Below are 21,954 nucleotides of genomic sequence, written 5' to 3'. Positions count from 1 at the left end.
TTTTTGCGGGGTATATTCACGCATGGTTTGCGACCAGTTTTGTATTTGTGACTAATTGCTATGGTTTGCTGAAAAGCTTCATGTCAACAATGTCATGTCTATGGATTCCCGACGCGGGGATCAATGACTGAGGTGAAAGTAAAACAAAAAGACGCGTTAGGCGTCCTTAGTGCAAAGGAGAAAATGTCAAGTCATAATACTACATACCCTCACGCAGACGTTGTCTTCCATTAGGCCTTCAAATCAAAAGTATGGGGATAACTCATCAGAAACATGTCTCAGCTGCATACGGTATCGCGTAACCCTCATTCGATTCCGTGAACCTAGCCTAACCTTGAAAAACCGACCGCCAAAAATCTAGTAGCCAGACTAGATGGGTGTACAGTGGTATTACATCCCCCCCCTTCCAACGCCTTATCCCCAATACCCCTTCCCTCCCTTAAAACCTTCTAACCGGCATACAAAGGAAAAAAAGGGAATACAGTCGCACAGAGTGTGGTTCAAAGCAGAACAGAGCCAAGTCGAGGGCATTAGAAAGGTAATCTGCTCATGTAGTGCAAGGGCGGTAATTGTGTACACACAGTATTTACGTCTTACTGCTTGGCAGCTAGAGCATTAGCCTCGCTTTGGTATTTCTGATTCTCACGTTAGTACGATGATTGCATGCTAACTGCTCAGTGGGAGAAGAACATACCTGCTTTTCACTCTCGTTCAATGCCTTCCACTCAGCACCAATGAGCTTGGCGGCATCGCCAACTGGGATGCCCTTGAAGTCGCCGGTGGCGTGTCTGTCTCGGAAGAACAAGGTGTAGGGGTTCAATGCGACCTTGACGTGGCGGGGATCGATCAGTCTGGTAGTGTGGGAAGGGTGACCCTTCTGTTTGCCGGCGAGTTTCTTGCGCAGGTAGGCGCGAGCGAGGTTGGCAATGCGGATCTGTTGCGGGGTGTAGGACATGATCCATTTGTTGAATTCGGCCTTCCTTGCAGCATTTTGCTCATTGGCAAGGTGGTTGTAGTGCTAAGCATGACCGTTAGTACACACGTGTATGAGGTAGGTGTTGAGGTCTTTTACCTCGAGCTGTGCGGGGGATAGGGCCTTGAATTCCTTTGTAGCATTCGTGATCTTTTCCAGCTGTTGGTTGTTGCTGCTTGGTTTGCCTCTGGCAAACTCGCTGACAAAGACATGGAAGGCTGAGAGCGACCTCTGCGTAATGGGCTCCTTCAAGGCCTTTGCGCGCAGCTCACGGATCTTGGCCTTCTCCTTCTCTTCCTCGGTCAGTACCTTCTTCACACGCTTCTTGGCTGCTGGCTTCTTGGCCGCTGGCTTCTTCTTTGTCGTCTTTGTCTTCTTGGCTGCTGGCTTCTTTGCAGTTGTCTTTGCCGGTGCAGCCTTCTTCTTTGGCGGGGTCTTTTCGCTTGCGGCCGCCTTGACCGCCTTCTTCACAGTGGCCGTGGGCTTGGTTGCGCGTGTAGTCGTAGCATAGGCGCGGGCATACGCGTAGGTGCGCGACGAGGCGCGGGCGGGGGAGGATTCAGCGGCGCTGCGAATGACGAGCACGCGCTCAAGGTGGCGTGCGAGTTGCGGCACATTGTGTGGGGACGCCCTGGGGACATCGGCTGCCAAGCGGCAGAGTGCGCCGGCCAGCATTGTGCGAATTGCGCGAGGGGCGGTACAATGGGACGTGTACTGGCAATGTCAAAAAGACGGGGCGCAGCTCTGGCGGGCAATTGGAGACAGTCGGTGGTGAACTGAGTGTGTGGGCGGAGAGCAGGCGGCAGAGGGCAGCGGGCGGAGAGGAAACAACGTGCAGAGCTCGGGAGCTAGCTGCATGCTAATAAGGCCCCATGTGGGAACGACATACATACTACATCCATTGAGGTACATGGGCTCAGCATTCACCCTCATATTCGACGCGACAATGCTTCACCCCCACAGTCAAGATTGGGCTGAATTGGCACAGACACAAATGCGTGGTTGAGGCCCCTCTAGTCTACTGCAAGGACACTGCCTTCTATAGTTCTTTGCATCGCCCCATGCATCCATAGCCCCGCAGCGTCCTTCATCACGTCTATCCGCCTGATGACCTGTATAGAGAAGCAAAGCAAAAGACAGCACAGCTATTGATCAACATCTCCTTGTTCAGATGACCTTGTAGCTGTTGAGTGTTAGCAATTGATCGACATCGTCATGATAACTGCAGTGCACATACCTCCATGGGTGGTCCTCGTCACCATACTGGATCGCCTCCATCCATTCCTTCATCTGCTGCGCAACAGGTCCAGCTTCAACGTGGTCCTCAAGCCCACAGTCTATGAGACGTCCCTTCCAGCTGATCTTTCGGACTGGAGCAACAATAGCAGCGGTTCCTGCGCCAAAGATCTCCATCATGCGTCCCTCGTCAGCGGCATCAGCCACTTCCTTCATGGTGAACTTGCGCTCAGTCACAGCCCAGCCCTTGGGCACCAAGCGCTCTCGCGCAAGCTCAAGAATAGAGTCGCGGGTGACTCCCTCGAGAATGGTGCCATCGAGCGGCGCAGTGAGAAGCTCTGGCTTTCCAGTCTCCTTGTTCTTGATCGCAGCGAACAGGTTCATGGTGCCGACTTCGGTAATGTACTCCTCTTCACCAAACAACCACAAGTTCTGGTGGAATCCACGGCTTGCGGCCTGCATTTGTGGCACAATGCACGGCGCATAGTTGGCACCAAGCTTCTTGTCACCGACACCTCCTGGCCATGCGCGCACAGCATAGTCTGTAGCTTCGAGCGAAATGGCCTTGAAGCCGGTGGGGTAGTAGGGGCCAACTGGCGAAGCAATCACGTAGAGCAGTGCCGAAGCCGGAGGGCCTACACCGAGGGTGCGCTGAGTACCGATCATGGTGGGGCGAAGGTAGAGAGAGTATCCTCGTGCACTGCCATATGGTTAGTTGTATGCGTGGGTGATGTGCACAGTGCTCAAGAGTGAACTTACTCGGGAACGAACCGCTCATCCTCCTTGACAAACTTGCCAATGAGCTCAGTCAGGGCGTCTGGGTCAAAGGTAGGCAATGCAATCCGGGCAGATGACTTGTTCAGCCTGGCCATGTTCTTGTCCGGCCGGAAGAGCCGAATGTTGCCGCTCTTATCCTTGTAGGCCTTCATGCCCTCGAAGCACTCGAATGCATAATGGAAGACGCAAGTCGCGGGGTCGAGACTGAGGTTCTGGTAGGGCGTGATACGCGCTGGAAGCCATCCTTGGGTTGCTGTCCATTCGAGCGATAGCATGTGGTCTGGGAATTGAGGGTCAGTCGCAGAGTCTACTTCATAATCTACTGCGGCAGGTGCTCTTACCTGAGAAGTTACGACCAAAGACGAGTTCCTCCGGAGGCAACAGGTCCTTTGGTGTGGTCGTCCTGGTGATGCTGAGCTTGGTGGGATCAATGTCCCGGATCTTTTCGCCAACGGATACATCAGCGTGTATGCTGTACGGTCTCCTCGTCCGACATCGCAGCGAGGCGCTGAGCGGTGCTGCTGATGAGCGGAACGCGCAATGGGACAGCGAAGATATCAATCGTGACGACCGCTGCTGAAGCATTGTGGCGTATGCTGCACAAGCAGAATAGATGTGGACGTGGATGGGAGTTGCAAGTTGTGTTAAAGGTTGATTCTTTCGGACTATGCGACCTGACTGGGGTCTAGACGTAACCGGAGCCCCAACCGGCGATGCGAACAGTCATGTTGAATTACAAACACCCGCCCTCACCGCCACATGCGAAAGGGCGTGGCCGAGGTATCGAGACTACTAAGGCGGGTATTTGAGGTTATTCGCGTCGTTACCTAGAGTGCTGATCTGTCTGTGGCGGCGGCAGCATACTGGACACACAGCGTCGTGTTCATGCACGCGCCGTACTTACACTAAAAGACACCCCTGGACCGTGGCTCGCGTGGGGTCTAACACTTGGCTTCAACTATCATTCAACGTGCCTACATTGACGATCCGCTAGCAGCCGAGACGGTTCGGAGCGCCGCGCGGAAAAAAGGGCTGTTATCTGGGATGCCTGGAATTTGATCTCTCAGGCCCAGCTGTCTCAGACTCTTACGCGAATCCAGCCCAAGAGGCCACGGTCCATGACGCCCTCGCCCTACACCCACGACATTGCCGCCCGGGCGAGACCACTGGCACCATGTTCTCCAACGCCCTAAAGTCCTTCACTTCCAACATCTCCAGCAACTACACCCTCAGTCCGCAGCCCACATCCTGTTCAGGGCCATGGAAGATATACGACGCCAAGAAGAAATCAACGGGCAAACCGGCCTCCGTCTTTATCTTCGAGAAGAAGTCATTGGAACCGCCTGCTGGCGCCGGCTTTGGCGGCCGCTCTGCAGCTTCGGGGCTAAAGCGGGCGCATGAGGAGGTGGTCGAACGGCTCAAGAAAGAGGCCAGCTCGCTCGCTAGATTACGGCACCCGAGCGTCTTGGAGTTGGTGGAGCCTGTTGAGGAAACGCGCGGTGGAGGCCTCATGTTCGCAACAGAGCCTGTCACAGCCTCGCTTTCTGGTCTGTTACTGGAAAAGGACGAACAAGAGAAGGCTGGCGGTGTTGGAGGACGTCGCAGTCGCTATGTCATCGAAGAAGCAGACGGTCAGAAGCGCAGGCGCGAACTCGAGATTGACGAGCTCGAGATACAGAAGGGCTTGCTACAGATTGCAAAAGGACTCGAGTTCTTACATGAGAGCGCTGGCTTGGTACATGCCAACCTAACGCCTGACGCCATCTTCATCAATGCTAAAGTAGGTAGTCGCAATGCTATACATGCCTCAAATTACTGATCGCGGTCATAGTCTGATTGGAAAATATCAGGTTTAGGCTTCACAACGCCTCCGGAGAACTCTACGAAACCCACGTCCGTAACGCCGATTTCACTTGCCGAAGTCCTCAACTACGATGCCCGACTCCCTCGACACGTTCAGCTCAACCTCGATTACTCCTCGCCCGATTTCGTCATGGACAACAACATAACACCTGCAGCTGACATGTTCAGCCTGGGTATGCTCATAATCGCACTATACAACTCGCCGCACAAAAGCCCTCTTGAATTCAATGGAAGCTCTTCCTCGTACAAGCGGGCTTTTTCGTCGTCGTCTTCGGTGCCCAGCAAAACCAACAATTTCATGTCTTCACAGCCACTGCCACGGGATCTTACCAATGGGGTCTTGGATCGCTTGATTACAAGACGCCCTGCACAACGACTGGACGCTCGAGAGTTCCAACAGGCACAATACTTTGACAACATCTTGGTATCTACAATTCGATTTCTCGATTCGCTGCCAGCAAAGACTCCCAATGAGAAGTCACAATTTATGAGGGGCCTACCACGCATCTTGAACCAGTTTCCAAAATCCGTAGTAGACAAAAAGATACTCCCGGCTTTACTTGAGGAGATGAAGGACCGCGAGCTCCTCACACTGATCCTTCAGAATGTGTTCAAGATCATCACCATGCTCCCTTCTGGCAAAAAGGCTTTCACCGAAAAGGTCATTCCCAAGTTGCGAGAGACATTCTTGAATCCGGCGGCTACAAATACGAAAGCACCAGGTCAGGAAAGAGACAGCCTGAAGGAAGCTGGACTCATGGTTGTACTCGAAAACATACAGGTCGCTGCAGACAACTGCAGTGGCAAGGAGTTCAAAGACGATATCCTTCCTATCATCAATTATGCCCTCGAGTCTCCTACTCACTCTCTGGTCGATGCTGCCCTGCGCACCCTGCCTGTCGTTTTGCCGATTCTTGACTTCTCGACTGTTAAGAACGAGCTATTCCCGGTTATTGCTAGCATATTTGCAAAGACCAGTAGTATGGGTATTAAGATTCGTGGTCTGGAAGCTTTCAAGACTCTTTGTGGTGGCGGAAATGAACAGCAAGACGACTATCAGGGTGACGGTCTGACTGGTGTGGTGGCAGCCCCCAAAGCCAAAAGCTCTAACGTATCGATCCTCGACAAGTACACCATCCAGGAAAAGGTTGTGCCGCTCCTCCGCGCTATCAAGACAAAGGAGCCCGCAGTCATGGTATGTTTGACTAAATAAATCCCAAAGCAGAAAGCTAACTGATATAGATGGCTGCACTAGATGTCTTCAAAGCCATCAGCAATTCAGTTGATAGCGATTTCCTAGCCATGGACGTTCTACCCATTCTATGGCAGTTCAGTCTGGGGCCCCTACTTAACCTTCCCCAGTTCCAGGCATACATGACTCTCATCAAGTCGACATCAGCACGTGTGGAGAACGAGCAGACCCGAAAACTACAAGAGTTGGGCGCAAACAGCTCGACAGCAACCACACGCAACGAGTTCATGACGTTTGGCGGCCCATCTACTACGAATGGCTTCGACGCGAGCAATGGGAATGGTGAGGCAGACTTTGAAGCCCTCGTACGGGGTGGACAGCAGGGATCTTCTGGTGGTACAGACATGCTTGGAGGGGACGCATGGGCAAACGCTCCATCATCTGCGACGTCCTCGACGATTCTCCCTTCGCGTCCATCAAACAATCGAATGGGATCCAACGATGCATCTCCAGCCCCAACATTCTCCTGGTCTACACCTCCAGTGTCTCCTCCACCGATGACGAATCTCTCAGCTCCCAAACCACAGGGTCGTTCTGTCACACCGGACACGACACTCAGTTCGCTCAACTCATCCTTCCCAGCTTTAAGTGCAGCCAACCCCGGTATCGGTAGCTCATCTTTTACTCAGCCTCAGCAACAGTCAAGGCCGGTAATGGGAATGAACAGCGTTATATCTCCCAGTGGTGCCTCAACACAAAGTTCAAGTATCGATTGGAGCAAAGCCACAAACTCCATGTCCACGAACTCGTCTTCGTTCTCCAGCTTCCCCTCTATGGCACCTCCGCCAGCACAGTCCCAAGCTTACGGTAACCCGTATTCATCTTTCAGTATTGCACCACCACCTATGAAATCAACACCAGGCAGTGGTGCCGGTACGTTTAGTATAGCGCCTCCACCGAGCATAGGCAGTAGAACGGCAAGCTCAAATAGTGGCATGGGTATGGGTATGAATAATAGTATGGCGAGTTTGCGGGCACAAACACAAAATCAACAGCAACAGCAGCAGCAGCAACAGCAACAGTCTCAGCAACAGATGAACTGGGGGAGTGGCGGGGATAGCTTGATTTAATTCTTGACGTACATGGCGGGAGAGGCATACCTGGCTTGATAGAATGTGTGTTAGCGAAGGCGTTTCCTTGTCTTTTCCTTTGTTTCACGGGGCGCGTATTGAGAATGCGAGAAGCACCATTATTACGTGTCTCATTTTTCTCTCCTTTCTTCAATAGACAAGGCAGAGGAGAGGAACAAAACAGTTCAGTTGTAGTTTCTCAAAAACCACATTTCAAACTCTTGACGTTAGCAATAGAATCTGAAGATAGAAAGGACGAAAACACCACCCGCCACCTCCACAAAAAGACAAAGGCGGTGCCAACAACGGTTAAAAGTCGCGGTAGCGCGGCCAGTTCGAGGCATCTCTCATAGCAAAGTGCATTGGATGGGCCTATGGGTTTTCCAAGACGGCTGATGAGTTGTATGTGCCTATTGCGCATACATGCGTAGAAGACATTGCTCTCTGATGTGCCAAGCCGGAGGCAGCGCGGTCAACAACCAGGTGCCAGAGCACGTCATATGGCGAATTCATTGTTCATCAGCAGAAACCTCCTATCCGCAACGTCAGAACCGTGCCGTCAGCCACAGACGCAGATGCGGCGCGGCTCGACTCTGTCCAACTGATAACGACTCTAGACCAGCCAGACAGGAAGAGTTCTTACGTTCCCCGCGGGAGGATTGGCGAGGCTTGGTTGCGTCGAATGGCCCGCAGGTTCGCGTAAGCTAAGCAAGCCAAGTCGAGGGGTGTGGAGCTTAGCCACAATGCTTATTGGACGCACTGTGACATCAGGATGGCAGTTCTCACTTTTGCCGCGTGTGCGTGTAACAGGCTGCCGGCCTTGCAGGAAGGGTGTGAGGGTGAAATCCTGGTCTTGGGAGTCGCTTGTCAAAACCATCAGGCCGAACATTGGGCTTTGGTTAACGGTCACAAAGCAGAAGTCCGGGGAGGTTGATAGTAGACATGAACAGGGTTTCGCTGACAGGAGCCCCAGCAAACCAGCATTGCCGATCATGGGCCCAACTGCAACGCTGAGATTTCATGGAGGCGAGGTTGGAAGGTGTCGCAGTCATAGCGTGGCGCCAGCAGGCTGGAAGCGATCCACTCTTATGCTCGCTGTTCGCTTTCACCGAACCTCTTAATCCCCCCCCCCCCACTAATCTTAGCCTAGCCATCCTGGTACAGTCTCTTCGCCATCTCTTTCCCCTCAGTCAGCATTTATAACGATCCGCGTGCCGGGCCCTTTTGTCTGTGGTACAAGTCGCTTCCACTCCGGAACATCCACGTCCTACCTGCGCAATTAATGCTCCCGGAACTAGCCTCCCTTTGTCGTTTTTACTACACACCTTCTAAGAGGTGTATCCGCTGCTTGAAATGGCGTTGAAAGGTCTATTGGGTGACAAGGCCTCACCATCCGACAACATTAGCCACAGCAGCAGCGACAAAGTCTCCAATGATCGAGAGAAGAATTACGACCCCGAAGCTGCCGCTGCAAAAGGAATTACTGCTCCTACCAACGATGACATTTCAGACGCCAGCATCACAATCGGCAAACAGATTGAACTCGAGGCCAACAACGTTTTGAAATATCGCACCTGCAGCTGGAAGAAGACTGCAGCTCTTTTGTTCTCCGAGTACATCTGTTTGGCCATTATGAGTTTTCCGTGGAGTTATTCGATTTTGGGATTGGTACCAGGTCTTATACTCACAGTGGTGATTGCTGGTCTCGTCCTTTATACATCCTTGACGACATGGTGGGTTTTGTCTTTATAGCCCATGATAGCATGCACCTTCTAACACTACTCTAGGGAGTTTTGTATGCGCCACCCCCAGATCCGAGATGTCTGTGACATTGGCCAAATGCTTTTCTGGAACAAGAAGTGGGCATTTTATGCTACTGCAGTCATGTTTGTTCTAAACAGTAAGCCATCCTCCATGTTCCTCATTCGCAGTGTACTCGACTAACGCACCCGTATAGACGTCTTCATTATGGGCTTGCACTGTCTCGTGGGAGCCAAGTGGTGGAACACAATCACCTCGCATGGCACATGCACCATTACATTCGCTGCCATTACCGCCATTATATCGTTTGTGGCTTCTCTTCCCCGTACATTCAACACCCTAGCCACAATTGCAACCGGCTCCGCTTTGTTCACTTTTGTCTCCGTCATGCTCGCAGCAGCCTTCTCTGGAGTCGACGGAAAACCCGCAGGTTACCCGAGCAAGGGAGAGCTCGAAGTCCATGCTGTGCCTCCGGCTGGAACCACCTTTGTGCTTGGAATGAGCGCTTTCATGAACATCTCTTACACTTTCATTGGCCAAATCACTCTTCCTAGCTTCATTGCCGAGATGAGAGAACCCAAGGATTTCCCAAAGGCGCTCTGGGCTGTCACCATCTGCGAGGTCATTGTCTTTTCCCTCGTGGGAGGCGTCGTGTACGGATACACAGGTACCAATTACATGACCTCTCCGGCATTTGGCTCAATCTCCAACGAAGTCTACAAGAAGGTGTCGTTCACGTTCATGGTACCTACTATCATCTTCCTTGGTGTCTTGTACGCTTCCGTAACCGCGCGATTCGTACTATTCCGCATCTTCGGACCTACCTCACGACACAGGACCGACCATACCGCCGTTGGCTGGCTCACATGGACTGGAATTCTCGCCGTCATCTGGATCCTGGCTTTCATCATTGCCGAAGTCATTCCGTTCTTCTCTGACTTGTTGTCCCTCATGAGCTCGCTCTTCGACTCCTTCTTTGGCTTCATCTTCTGGGGCGCTGCATACTTTCAGCTTCGCTCGGAAAAGTACGGCCCAAGGTACTGGAGGACACGTGGGCTCCGCGGATATTTTGGTTTTTTCTTCAATATCCTGCTTTGCCTCATCGGTCTGTTGTTCCTTTCTGCAGGCACATATGCTACAGTTCAATCCATTATTGATGGTTATAAAGCGGATGGATTTGGTGGGCCATTTACGTGCGCCGACAATGGCTTGTAATTAAACTTTTTTTCTCTTTGTATTGAGGCGGCGAATATCGTTTCTGTAATATGTAGTTGCGAAAGATGAAGTCCACGCCTAGTTCCCTGCGCAATTAAGATTCTGCATAAGTTGATCATTCGATATCATTTATTCATGCCCATCTTTTTTTTTTGGAAAACTGTGAGCCTCTGTAATATACGAAAGGGGAGTACGTGGTTTCTATCCATGTGGCAGTGCCAAGCCATAATATCGATAACGTCACGTGAGCTCGCTTCGATTTCGAAGTCCGCGAAATATCATGATATTCAAATATGAAATTCGAACATTTTTATTTTTCTGGCACATACGACCATCGGCGAAATTTAGCACTGGATCCCGTTCGTTCTCCGCACGTTAAGTCTTCGACCGGCGGACTAGTAGTCAGGTGGGTGACTACTGGCGAATCCCCGCTGTTGTATGTTTTTTTTGTTTTTTATTTCTTCTTTTGCTCAAATTGCTAGGAGTCTGAGCACTTCCCCCAGATAGCACTGAATACGTTGTAATGACGCGACTAAATTATGAATGTCCACAAACTGCACGTGACGCTCCCCATCAGGATGGTTCGTCCGCAAAGCCGAGCTATGACGTTCAGTAGCTCCACATCTGCCGAGCGACACATGCTCGAGCTCGGTAAACTGACAACATCCCCAAATCCCTCTTGACACGGGTCACTTTCGTCTTTTTCTTTCATCTGCCCGGTCGCTATTCGTGCAAGCTCTGCATCGTCATCCTCGAAATCATGTCTGAATACATCGACTTCAGCAAACCCAGTTTCTGGAGTAAGTATTGCGACTAAGCCTTGCCCCACTTGCAAACACAAAGACTTACAAGGCAACAGTATCTGCGGCCAGCATTGCATTCAACCCTACCTTTTGGAAGTGAGTTGGTATCGTCGAATTTTCGTAGAACATACTGACATGTGGTATAGCATTGCAGCTCAGCAAGGTACGCACTGGACTATCATTGCTGCGGGCAGCCATGCAAATACACACACACAACATGAGCCTAACCAGTGACAGAATACCACAATAAGGCCATTACAAAACTTTTCGGTGGTAACTCACGACTTGGTTGCTATGGGCTCGCTGTGACCATCTTTTCGTTGGGTATTTTCAGAGACTACCTGTACGTACAGAGAGTGAAACGTCGTTTGCGGGGCGTCTCAATCCTTCGTCCATCAACTTCAACCACTAACAAAACCCAGCTACAACGAAGCTCTTGCAGACCAACCCACACACCCAGCACTACTGTCTCCTGCAATCAAGTACTCGGCAATCCCGCTTTTCCTTACTGGAAATGTCCTCGTTGTAACCTCCATGTGGGCCCTTGGTGTTACTGGTACTTATCTGGGAGACTACTTCGGAATCCTCATGGATGAGCCCGTCACAACCTTCCCTTTCAATGTCTCCAGCTCTCCCATGTACCATGGCTCTACAATGTCCTTCTTGGCTACTGCAATCTGGTACGGCAAGCCAGCTGGCATTCTCCTTTCTGGGCTGGTAGCAGTTGCCTATTCGATTGCATGCAAGTGGGAGGACCCCTTCACGGCCATGATTTACCGCAAGAGGGAAGAGGAGAGGTCCAGGGGAAAGAAAGGCCAGTAGAAACCTCTACTCTGAAGCTGATACGATGGGGCAAGGTAGTGTTAAGCCAGAGACAGCCTACACAGCCAACAATAAGCGCACTTTGATAGCCATGCTTGGGCTGAAGAGTAGCGGAGAAAGAGTTGGAACAGCACGTCTTTTCAACACCGGCGTTCAGGTCTACCTTGAAAAGGTATTCAGCTGCCAGCTGGCTGAGAAACATATATAGGAGCATTAAAAGCATATTTGATTTGCCATGACACCATAGCCCAAAGCGACAAGACCCAAAGCGACATCTCCCTGTATCTCCCGCTGGTAAGTAAGGTATGATTCGTTTGATGATGACGCTGGTCCCACTTGGAAGGACGTAGCTGTTAGTGTGCCTCTTGTTAGACTACAGGCCTTTTCATGTGTTTTTCCAGTTACCTATGAAACTGTAGGTTTTTGTTCGGTTCATAATTATATCGGTTGTTACTTAATTGTAATAAGATGAACACAATATCTAATCTTTCAAAATTCTTCATAGCCCATGACACAAGAATGGCCCAATGAATCGTATACTAGGCAACGAAGGTAATTTGACAGTGACATAGATTCTGCAGAAAAGGTTGCATATACATTGTATGTAGCTGACACAAATACACTTTTACGGGGAATTTGCTTGCCTAGAATAGAAGACCATGACACGAAATTATGAGACAAAATGAACGTCAAAAGTAGAATCTGACGTAAGCCTACCTACCTCTAACTACATATAGTCCGCGCGAATACTACTATATCCTTATCACACCTCCAGCTAAACAAGAGGGTTAACGCTATTTGCCAGCCAAGTAGATATGTGTTGTATGAGACCTGGAGGTAAGATGTAGCCTTTGGCAGATATGCTGAATACATGGCATCCATATTATTGCAACTTGTTTGCATAACTATGGCACAGCATGTTCTTCATGGTGTGTTTGGGTTGGGGATTTAGTGGTGTGGATCTGGGGTTGTGTATGCATAAGTGTGTGTGTGGGGGGGTTTGGGCTAATGCAGGAAAGCATCAGTGTGTCGTATACGTAGATAAGGTAAAGCGAGTGACGGAAGGAGGGATCTAGTTTTGCTGAGGTTGGCACTAGAAGCCTATGCAACTATGACTACATATCACGATACAGGAGTTGTTGGTTGTGGATGGTGATTGGGTGCAAAAAGTGGTGGCAATTGTTTGTTTGAATTACATATACTGCTACTTGGTATTTGCGAGAGGAGAGGAATGTTTGTTAGTAGTAGAGAGTTGACAGCATCAATACGACAAACGATAGCATAACCAATGCTGTGGTCTCCAAAAATTACAGTCTATTGTGGTGGCAGAAGAAAAATGTAAAAGCAGATGGGTATGATACTTTTCTATGTACAAAGTGCAGTAAAGACAGTCTAAGCTGCTAGAAAAATGAGTGACCGTCATGCCGTGTCTCATTAGACTTGTTTTGACATTAAAAATTGATACAACGTCCTGAGTGGAAAACAAAAAACGGGATTACATATCACGGGAAGCACCGCCCCTTGAAGGCCTTGAGCTGGGTGGGTTTCCAGCATGTGGCACACCATTATGGTTCAGGACGCCCAATTCGCTGTCGTCCACACTGTGTGCACCCATTTGGGCATCTGTCCTCCTCCTTGCGCTTGCACCCGCCTTGCTCCATCCCTCTGTGCCAACGTAAGAACCCCTGCCTACGCCAATGCCCCATGCACGCTCGTAGCTTCGTGGTCCCCAGGCCCAGCCCGCACCTCGCGTGACGGGGAGATGGTACCAGCGGAATGAGAACCACGCACAGGTTACGCCGATCAATGTGCCAAACAGCATATCGAAGCCAAAGTGGCGGTAGTCGGTGTAGCGTGTGCTAGTAATGTAAATAGCAGAGCCAATAGGCACGAGAATGAGGACCAGAGTGTATACAGGCGGCGCGGCATTTTGGTAGCGAATGGGGACTACAGCATCGTCGCTGTAGGCTGCGGATGAAATAGAAGTGTCTTGCTTATGCACTGGCAGCGTGGCTTGCTTCTTGAGGTTGGATGGGGTGACGGCCGAAGTGTGGGCTGGGTTTGTTGAGAAGGGACGGGGTGGAAGAAAGGGGATGGCGACGCTGAATTTGGAAGCCAGAAAGAGAGTGAGGTAGAGGAGACCAGCCCATGAAACTGAAGGAGTATGAATTAGCAAAAGCTCATCGGCAACAGGAGCGCGAAAAATGGCTTACAGCTGGAGTGTCCACTTGGGAAAGACTTGAAGCCGTCTTTGAGGAGATCATTGTCTGTCTGAGTGCAAATGCCAGAAGTGACGAGTACCCAGGCTGGATCAAAAATGTCTCCAACAACGGGGTTTATGGCGAAGTCGGCGATGCGATTGAGATCTGGCTTGCACCTCGACAGCAGGTCTGGCCTCGGCTTTCCAAACAAGTTCTTCATGCCCTGAGTGATCAAAAAGGCCGTCGCAAGTGAAAGCGCCAGGCCCATCCAACCCGTGTTCCACTCCCAGAGCTTCCTCCTCCAAATAAGCGCCTTTGGTGTTCCACGCTCGGCCGTGGGTCCAGGAACGAAGACGAGACATACTACCATGATGATGCCAGCAGGCGCAACGAGTGAAACAATAACCAGAAGCCAGGTGGGTATCATCTCGCTCGTCTGGTAGGGATATGAAATGTTGAGGTCGACGGGTGAGAAAGGACGGCGGAAGGGTTCGACATACTCCCAGCCGGCAGCCACGGCTGCGATGGCGATGATGACGATCCAGTCAAAGATGTAGGATGCGACCAGTCGTGCCGACGGTCTGCTAATTCCGTTGAAGGCCTGCATGTTTACCATGCTCGAAAGAATGTGTACGATGCCAACGAAGTAGAGGGTTATGGAGGTAGATGATTATAACCAAGTAGTGCGAGTGTCAGATGTTGCAGACGGCTCAAACTGACAGGCGCATGGACGGGTGCTTTGAACTTGTTGATCTTGGCGGGAGTGTCGAGTGTTTTGTGTATGATTTGAAGTGCTAGTGCGTGTCACCGACAAGAAAAGCAAGCGTAGTTTGACGTGTGTAGTGTGGAGCGGGAGCAAGCATGAATGGTGTTACCATGGGCGAGTAATATGGTGATTGAGAGATCACAAATGACGGAGTGAAGGTTCAAGGGGTCAGGCAAGAGGGCACGCGATAATTGCCAAGTGCCCAGCGGGACGGCTTGAGGCTGTGAGGGCAGGGCTCGAGGCGGTGGCCTGAATGGACACGGCGGCGTCTCAGCAGGCGCCCAGAGCGTTGCCAGCCTATTGCGTTTGCGCCGGCGTACTGGCGTATGCGCTCAGGCTGGACGTCGGCCGGACATGGACGTACGCTACAAGTACACTATTGCCATACGTGGAGTGATGATGATGGTCATGAGAATGATGATGACAATGGCTGTCGGGATGCGGGTGCTAGGACGGCCAGGGTATAGTCGAGGACATGATTTGCGACGGTAGGGGGGAAGTCTCCGCACCTCCGCCCACGTCATCCTTTGCGCTTGGTTTTTCTTAGCTGTTAGGGCTGGCCCGGAGTTGTGTTGTGCCTATAGGCAGACGAATACGCACGGTACAGTCAGTCGTGCAGCACCGAGGCTCAGCCCCAGCGACTGCGTCTCCTGCGTCCGAATACGGACAGATACGGACATCCAGCGCGCCCGAAAGCCGGCCATCGTCAGACAAGCGCATCCAGCCCACCATGGCGCTACCGCCGCCAACCATTGACCTGTTGCTCAACCTCATCGACACCCGCCCGCAGTCCATCCTCACGTCGCTGGTGCAGCACCCGCAACTTGCCTCGGCGCGCGATGCTCATGGCTACTCTTTGGTCCACGCCGCCGCCTCCTACAACCAACTCGCCGTGCTGCGCGACCTGATTCAGAAGTTCAATGCCGACGTCAACATTCTAGACGAGGACGGCGAAACACCCCTCTTTGCAGCCGAAAAAATTGAAGTCGCAAAATGCCTGGTCGAGGAGCTGGGTGCAGACACCAGCATTCGCAATGGCGAGGGTCAAACGGCCGAAGACAAGATTGGCGAGGAAGAAGGCGAGGCACACGAAGTCTACCAGTACCTGAGGAGTCGGAGAACTGGCTCTGAGCCAATGCCGGCGGGCCTTGTAGAAACTGAGAGTGTACACCCCCCGCCGCCATTACCCGGTGGTGTCAAGGTCAATATGGGCACTATGGACGAAGATGCCGCTGAGGCGCCAGATCCGGAGATACGGCGGCGGATTGAAGAATTGGCGGCGAGAGACGACTACAACTCGGAGGAGGTGCAGAGCCAACTGAGGGAGCTGGTGCAAGATGTTGTCAGTGGCATTGGGGGTGAGGATGGAGGAAGAAGCGTAAAGAGAAGGGTCGACTGAGAACGACAACAAACCACAGCAGCAGCCACCGCCGCACCAGCCAACCACACGTGACATGCTTGGAAGGCGTCCTAGAAGAGATGCAAAAGGGATTCCCACAAAGTATGCCAGCGACAAGCCCCGCCGGTCATTGTCGAGCCAGAATGAGGGAGGCCCCGACATGTCCCACTGCGTGACTGGAGAAGAGTCCAGACCATCCAAGTAGTTCCAATACATCACAAAAGCAAGCTGTTTCACCATGTCCTTTCCTCATCCAGGTACTGCTCTAATTTGATTTCGTGGCCCTTCATCTCCCCGCATCTCCCCCGCATCCTGCATTCTCACGTCAGGTCGCCAGCACGCCTGGACGCAAATCATCCCAGCAACACCAATCAACCTGCCCTGACTGATACTATCAACTAACAGCCTCACGAGCCCTCGCCAAACTCTATTTCCCTTGTGTCACTGGTGTCGGGCCAATATGTTCAGCATCTTGCTGTAACCTTAGTCCTATACCCGACCTATCGGATACGGCCCCGTTGTCGATTGGCCAGGTCCGGGTTAATCACGGCCCCGTGAAACCGGCGATACTTGTACTCCACTCTGCACGATTCACAAATCGAGTGTCTGAAAAGGGTTATGACTCCGTGAGTACTTATTTATCGTAGAGACTGTGAGATTGTGTGGGTTGGGCGCTTAATCTCATGGTGGCTATTCTTACGCCTCGTGGTGTTGGGCGAGAGTCGATGCTATCTCAAAACTGCTGCACAGAAGCCAGTATATACTGTCGTAGTAGTACTTACTACAGTACACAAGGTCGATAAGCGCAGTCCCTGGGCTACTATGCAGGGGTGCATGTCAACCATCATGCCCATCACCAACCCACAACCTGAGTCAGAGCAACAAGATCACCCAGGCATTTGCCTCAAGAGCTTGACTCAGCAGAGGCGCTTCTTGCATCACGCCTCTTATCTCCGCTCTATCCCCGGGCACCTGCCCAAGTCACAGTCTTACCAAACCTACCCTTAACGGCAAAAACGACGTCCAATCTCAGTACAACCCGCCCGTTGATTGCAGTCGCATTACTTCGGACTTTCTCTGTCGGACGTATTTCCCTCTTGGGCCCACCTCGAACCCTTCTATGGCTCACATTCGCGCCGACGGCATCGGTCGCCATCGGCGTCGGCCTTTTCTTCTCTCCTTCTTTTTCCTTCGAGTCCTCTCTTTTCGGCACAAAAAACAAAACTAAGCCCACGCCGCCTCGGCCGATTTACATCGCCACTGATGCGTTCAGGCCCCCCCTCTTCCTCTGCCCTGCCCTCTGCCCCCGTGCTCCACCCTCCCCCCTTTGATATTTCCAACCACTTGGTTGTTTACTGCAAACGGAAGGGAATCTGAAAATGTGTTGATTCTAGTCGGTCAAATACGCTGCTTTTTCGGCGCTGTTCGGTCTGTACAGTGGGTTTTTTGCTGCTTGTGAACTGGGGTTGACCACGCTTACACAATGCTTGCTCAGCACAACATGTGCCTTTGTACTTTGAGTTCGGCGGTAGTGGGATGGTAAGAGTCAGAAGGTCGTGAGGGTGGATCATTGGTCCATCTCATGGTGTTGCAGTTACTGCCATTATTGTGATTCTACGTAGTCTGACTCCTATGTGGTGTTTGCCTATATGATGTGAACTTATTGCATGATTAATGTCTATATTCTATCTTCAGGCATTAATGTCTATATTCTATCTTCAGGCCCCCGATTATACCCCAAACAACTCAATTCATTGTAAACTGATACACAAAGCAAGTCAATTCACCCAGGAAACCATAACCTGAAGCCACGTTCAACATTTGGATGTGGCAAAGACTAACCATGAGCCGCATCCACAAACCCACCTTGGCACCAACCAAGCCATCCACAAAAGAGCCCCATCCTCTCACTCCCCACACGAGAACCTCTTCATCCACATGAGGAAATTAAAACGGGAGTAACCTCTCTATCCAGTTAGCCCGCCCTTCACCACCACTTACCTCCACCTCCTCAGCCACAACGGTGGCACAGAACAGAAGGGTACCCCCCACTGACACCACTCAGAATCACCCAAATGGCGGGGCGAGGAGGAGAAGAACCCAACCATATAGTTTCGTAGAATAGGTGTAACTGGGCAGTGCGCAACCACTGTAAGCCCCAGGCTTCGCCCGTCCCTATGCCCCCTGGGAGGCTTCGTTAGGACGTAAAACCAATACTACTACTACCTCCACCTCCTGAACAACTCGCCCCAAACACCTACGACCCGGCCCGCACCCCCCTACCCTTGAAACCTTAATCCCAAAACAAACAAACTCCACAACGTAACACCATATCCCCTAAATAATTCCCTAAACAACTCAGACTGCAAATTGAAATATACGTATACATATATCCTGTTACAGTCCTGTGTAGGTATACGTGTAAGGGATCGAGGCAAAAAAAGCAAATTAATCAAATTGATGAGGCATGGGAATTGTTGGGAAGAAGAGGCAGGAGAAAAAGTAAAACAATACAGCCCCACCCGCGTCCCTATACTCGATCATTTAGGTGTTAATTACCCATTTGGGAAATTGTGGCGTAGCAGAAAGAAAGAGAAAAAGGTGGGTCAAAAAAAAACGGGAAACCAGGAAGAGAGTAGCCGTCTATTTACAGTTGAAGCCGTTAATAAATTTTGGGATTTCTTGCCTCTTTACAGGTAAATTCTACTATTGTAATGTATTGAAAAAAAAAGATGGAGAAGTTTTTTTTTTGGCAAGCTGAGTAAGTTTGTTAAAACAAAAAAAGGACGAATCGCCACCCTTATCTAATCGCCGCCATTTCCAAGATAATACATAGTAATACGAGAATGTCGTGCAGCAATCACCTTGCATATATGTACACACTACTTAATATGTACCTGATTTTCCCCACATATGACGTAGTATTCTAACACCCACCCGCGCGTCCCAGTCTATACCAGCTTCCGATATGCCATTACCCCCCGCCTGCCATAATCAACACTGAATCCCGTACTTCCTCAGCGTCTCCTTCGCAGTCGTAATCCTGATTCCGATTCTATTTGCAACAAAAGTATTAGTCCACGTACCATGCAACCACCACCACCACAAGAAGGGTCGGGAAAGAAAGAAAGACAGAAAGAAAAAACGTACCTGGCATCTAAGTCATAACTTCCCCACTTCGTAACTTCATCCAACCAATCCCTACACTGCCCCAACGCCTCAACATGCCCCTCAGGATGGCCCTCTGCATCCGCCTCGCGCCATATACTCGCCGCCATTTCGTACCGTGCACACGGCGCTGTCCAATTGTCTTTCAGTCCCCCAGTCAGCAGCGTGCGATCCACCGACAACACTTCCTTCTCAAGAAGAGCCTTGGCTTCAGCCGGCTGCCCCATATTGCGTAGCGTAGCAGCGCGGAGAACATGCAGTATGGCTTTCTCGTCAATGCTCTCCTTGTCCCAGTACGGGTTGGCGGGGGATTCGCTCCAGGCAAGGTTGGCGAGCGAGCCGGTGAGGTGGTCGTTGCGCATGCGTTTGTAGCCGTTCCAGAAATATATCATTTCTTCAATGGGGGAGATGCCGACGGCGTCGATGAGGGCGCACTTCCATTCTTTGGCGCGGGCTTCCCATTTCTGGATCTTGCGGCTGACGAAGACGTCGAAGGGGAGTTGGCGGGCCATGAACTTCTTTTTGCCCGTGTTAGGAATTACCTTTTGCATGATTTCTTCGGCCTTTTCGCCGTACTTCTTTGCTTCGGTGGGGTTTGTGGTCTTGTTTTTGCGGTACAGTTCGATGTAGGAGGCGGCAATGATGTAGTAGTATAGTCCGTGACTCCAGTTGTTCAGGGTAACGCATTTCTCGAACCCAGCGGCAGCGGCCTCGTAGTCGTGCATGTACATGTTGTTGAGACTACGTTCGAACCAGCTCAGGGCCTCGAGCTGTTTGAGCTTTGTCTCGCCTGCCTCAGCTATGAATTGAACAGCCTTTTCGAGCTCTTTCTCAGATGCCAGCATTCGTGATTCCTCGAGAAGCCACAGATGACTCTGAGGATATCTCTCGCGCATATAGCGGAGCAAAGCCTTGCATTTCTCCTTGGGATATGCGCCCTCACCTTGCGATGGGAGAATGTCGCAAAAGTTTGTAAACCCATTTAGATATCCCATCAGGACCACACCAGCCATAGCCCCATGGATATTGTGAAACTTGGTCGCCTGCCACAGCATCCTCATGCCTCGATCCCGGTCACCCTTGAAGCCGACCACTTTCAGCAAGGTAGCAAACGAGGGCGGTATAAATGAGAGAATGAGTAGTAACATTCCAAAACAAAAGTTGGATCCAGACAGAACAAACGTATCTACTGGATGATTACTAAAGGAAGCAATGTCCTCGCCCTCATCGCTTAGTGTGAGCTGCTCAAAATATTCGATGGCGTTTGGCATTGAGGAAGACGATGTTTCTCCCGCCGCAGGCAGATCCGGTGCCGAACTAGATTTCACGTCAACACTGTTTTGAGCACTTTCCAATTCCACTAAAGCATTCTTGTCAACAGGGACATTGATGTGGCCTGTATATTCCAAAGGTGTGACAACGTCCGGTCGGTCTTCTGCAGCGTCCACAAATTCAAAATCATCGTCGTTGTCGTCGTTTGCGGCCTTTTTTGTCTCCGGGGTAATCGTCGTAGTCTGTTTGAGATCGGACGTCGAGCCTGCGGCAGATGCGTTTGCAGATGCAGCAGCTTTGGAGTCCTGAACCTTGCTACTCTTCAAACTCGAAGGGCCTGATCCGTCTTTTGAAGAGACACCCGACCCTGCCGAGTTGAGACTGCTTGTACTTCTTTCCTTGAGGAAGTTCTTCTCATTCTGTATCACACCCTCCAACGCAATATATGCTTTTCTCAGCTTGTAGAAACTCTTGATGGCCTCGGTCAAACTCTCGTTGAGCACGCCCACAACCGCACTCATCAACTGTGCTTCCGCCATGCATACCACATATTCAGTACCCGGGGGGTAGATCGACGACCGATACGAGTTTGGGTCTTTGCTAGCGCGTCGATGTTGCTCGTAGGCTGAGTTTTCGGCTACATACAAGGCATTGGCGGCTATGCTCCATGTCAGTCTAATTCCGGAAGACCGGGAATGGGCATTTGACGAGACCTTCGCGGACGATTTCCGGTTCAAAACCCAACGTTGCCCTTATGAAGACACATACACCAGCTCCGAGCTGTAGTTTATAAGCTCAGCACTACATGTAACATATCTGCAAGTTGAACGTTGATACATACCTGGTGAAATGGCGAACTGCCCTTGTTAAGGTGAATTTCGGCATTTTCGATATCGTCGGCCATGATAAAGTTAACAGCTACGTTGGCACACCATTAGTCCTGTATGCCACATTGCCTGAAGCAGACGATCCGTAGGATTCCTACCACCCATAGCTTCCTGAACTACCGAGCGTCAGCAACCTATTCTGCCTCACGAATACCACAAGCCTCACTCTGTGCAAACTCATCTAAAGAGTCCAGACTCTTCGAATGCCCAGGCGTATGGCCCTTGAGCCACCCACCGACTTTGAACATGTTGGCTAAAAACAAAGTCTGGTAGGCGGGGGAGAAGATAAAAGCCTAGCCAGCAGAGAAGTAGGGAAAGGGAAAACGGAGCAAAAGCTAAGGGCGGAGAGGGAGAGAGAAAGTATAGTATATTACAAGGGTCCGCGGACAGCGAGATAGCCCCAGCAAACGCGATGAGCGGGCATCTATGTATGCATTAACCTAGTAAGCCATCCAGACAAACGCGCCTAATGCGTCGGAGCTAAACGCA

The 21,954-nt window shown here is 51.0% G+C and overlaps 8 protein-coding genes across 8 annotated transcripts; 4 read left to right on the top strand and 4 right to left on the bottom strand.

Annotated features, from left to right (window-relative positions):
• Positions 1 to 240: 240 nt before the first annotated feature.
• PSV08DRAFT_362488 (uncharacterized protein) lies at positions 241 to 1,763 on the bottom strand. The gene is made up of 3 exons (XM_014226940.1): positions 1,073 to 1,763; positions 695 to 1,018; positions 241 to 635 (listed from the first exon to the last, which is right to left on the bottom strand). Exons 1-3 carry the CDS (start codon positions 1,646 to 1,648, stop codon positions 594 to 596), a joined length of 942 nt encoding a protein of 313 aa, XP_014082415.1. The 5' UTR covers positions 1,649 to 1,763; the 3' UTR covers positions 241 to 593.
• Positions 1,764 to 1,956: 193 nt separating this feature from the next.
• Positions 1,957 to 3,627, bottom strand: PSV08DRAFT_300457 (aminotransferase). The gene is made up of 4 exons (XM_014226941.1): positions 3,328 to 3,627; positions 2,969 to 3,266; positions 2,211 to 2,909; positions 1,957 to 2,156 (listed from the first exon to the last, which is right to left on the bottom strand). The coding sequence occupies exons 1-4, from the start codon at positions 3,569 to 3,571 to the stop codon at positions 2,141 to 2,143; spliced, it is 1,257 nt and encodes a 418-aa protein (XP_014082416.1). The 5' UTR covers positions 3,572 to 3,627; the 3' UTR covers positions 1,957 to 2,140.
• Positions 3,628 to 4,160: 533 nt separating this feature from the next.
• Positions 4,161 to 7,442, top strand: PSV08DRAFT_203133 (kinase-like domain-containing protein; the record flags this gene model as incomplete). The annotated part of the gene is made up of 3 exons (XM_014226942.1): positions 4,161 to 4,766; positions 4,818 to 6,044; positions 6,092 to 7,442. 3 exons carry the CDS (start codon positions 4,161 to 4,163, stop codon positions 7,169 to 7,171), a joined length of 2,913 nt encoding a protein of 970 aa, XP_014082417.1. The 3' UTR covers positions 7,172 to 7,442.
• An 881-nt stretch (positions 7,443 to 8,323) lies between these two features.
• Positions 8,324 to 10,282, top strand: PSV08DRAFT_203129 (transmembrane amino acid transporter protein-domain-containing protein). Its single transcript, XM_014226943.1, has 3 exons — positions 8,324 to 8,904; positions 8,959 to 9,071; positions 9,129 to 10,282. Exons 1-3 carry the CDS (start codon positions 8,525 to 8,527, stop codon positions 10,145 to 10,147), a joined length of 1,512 nt encoding a protein of 503 aa, XP_014082418.1. The 5' UTR covers positions 8,324 to 8,524; the 3' UTR covers positions 10,148 to 10,282.
• Positions 10,283 to 10,805: 523 nt separating this feature from the next.
• On the top strand, positions 10,806 to 12,153 carry PSV08DRAFT_362484 (phospholipid methyltransferase-domain-containing protein). The gene is made up of 5 exons (XM_014226945.2): positions 10,806 to 10,947; positions 11,007 to 11,046; positions 11,097 to 11,113; positions 11,188 to 11,293; positions 11,373 to 12,153. The coding sequence occupies exons 1-5, from the start codon at positions 10,908 to 10,910 to the stop codon at positions 11,770 to 11,772; spliced, it is 603 nt and encodes a 200-aa protein (XP_014082420.1). The 5' UTR covers positions 10,806 to 10,907; the 3' UTR covers positions 11,773 to 12,153.
• A 790-nt stretch (positions 12,154 to 12,943) lies between these two features.
• On the bottom strand, positions 12,944 to 14,799 carry PSV08DRAFT_300403 (phosphatidic acid phosphatase type 2/haloperoxidase). The gene is made up of 2 exons (XM_014226946.2): positions 13,986 to 14,799; positions 12,944 to 13,926 (listed from the first exon to the last, which is right to left on the bottom strand). The coding sequence occupies exons 1-2, from the start codon at positions 14,587 to 14,589 to the stop codon at positions 13,268 to 13,270; spliced, it is 1,263 nt and encodes a 420-aa protein (XP_014082421.2). The 5' UTR covers positions 14,590 to 14,799; the 3' UTR covers positions 12,944 to 13,267.
• A 478-nt stretch (positions 14,800 to 15,277) lies between these two features.
• On the top strand, positions 15,278 to 16,427 carry PSV08DRAFT_300385 (uncharacterized protein). The gene has a single exon (XM_014226947.2). The coding sequence runs from the start codon at positions 15,470 to 15,472 to the stop codon at positions 16,136 to 16,138; it is 669 nt and encodes a 222-aa protein (XP_014082422.1). The 5' UTR covers positions 15,278 to 15,469; the 3' UTR covers positions 16,139 to 16,427.
• A 2,475-nt stretch (positions 16,428 to 18,902) lies between these two features.
• Positions 18,903 to 21,834, bottom strand: PSV08DRAFT_362481 (outer membrane protein Iml2/Tetratricopeptide repeat protein 39). The gene is made up of 6 exons (XM_066093028.1): positions 21,632 to 21,834; positions 21,564 to 21,581; positions 21,420 to 21,496; positions 21,292 to 21,358; positions 19,289 to 21,236; positions 18,903 to 19,193 (listed from the first exon to the last, which is right to left on the bottom strand). The coding sequence occupies exons 1-6, from the start codon at positions 21,711 to 21,713 to the stop codon at positions 19,133 to 19,135; spliced, it is 2,253 nt and encodes a 750-aa protein (XP_065949144.1). The 5' UTR covers positions 21,714 to 21,834; the 3' UTR covers positions 18,903 to 19,132.
• Between the last annotated feature and the right edge of the window lie 120 nt (positions 21,835 to 21,954).

This window comes from Bipolaris maydis, assembly GCF_028858645.1.
Source record: "Bipolaris maydis strain C4 unplaced genomic scaffold PSV08scaffold_7, whole genome shotgun sequence".
NCBI classification, from domain to species: domain Eukaryota; kingdom Fungi; phylum Ascomycota; class Dothideomycetes; order Pleosporales; family Pleosporaceae; genus Bipolaris; species Bipolaris maydis.
Note: the sequence above shows the minus strand (reverse complement) of the source record. Positions and strands in the feature narration are given on the sequence as shown.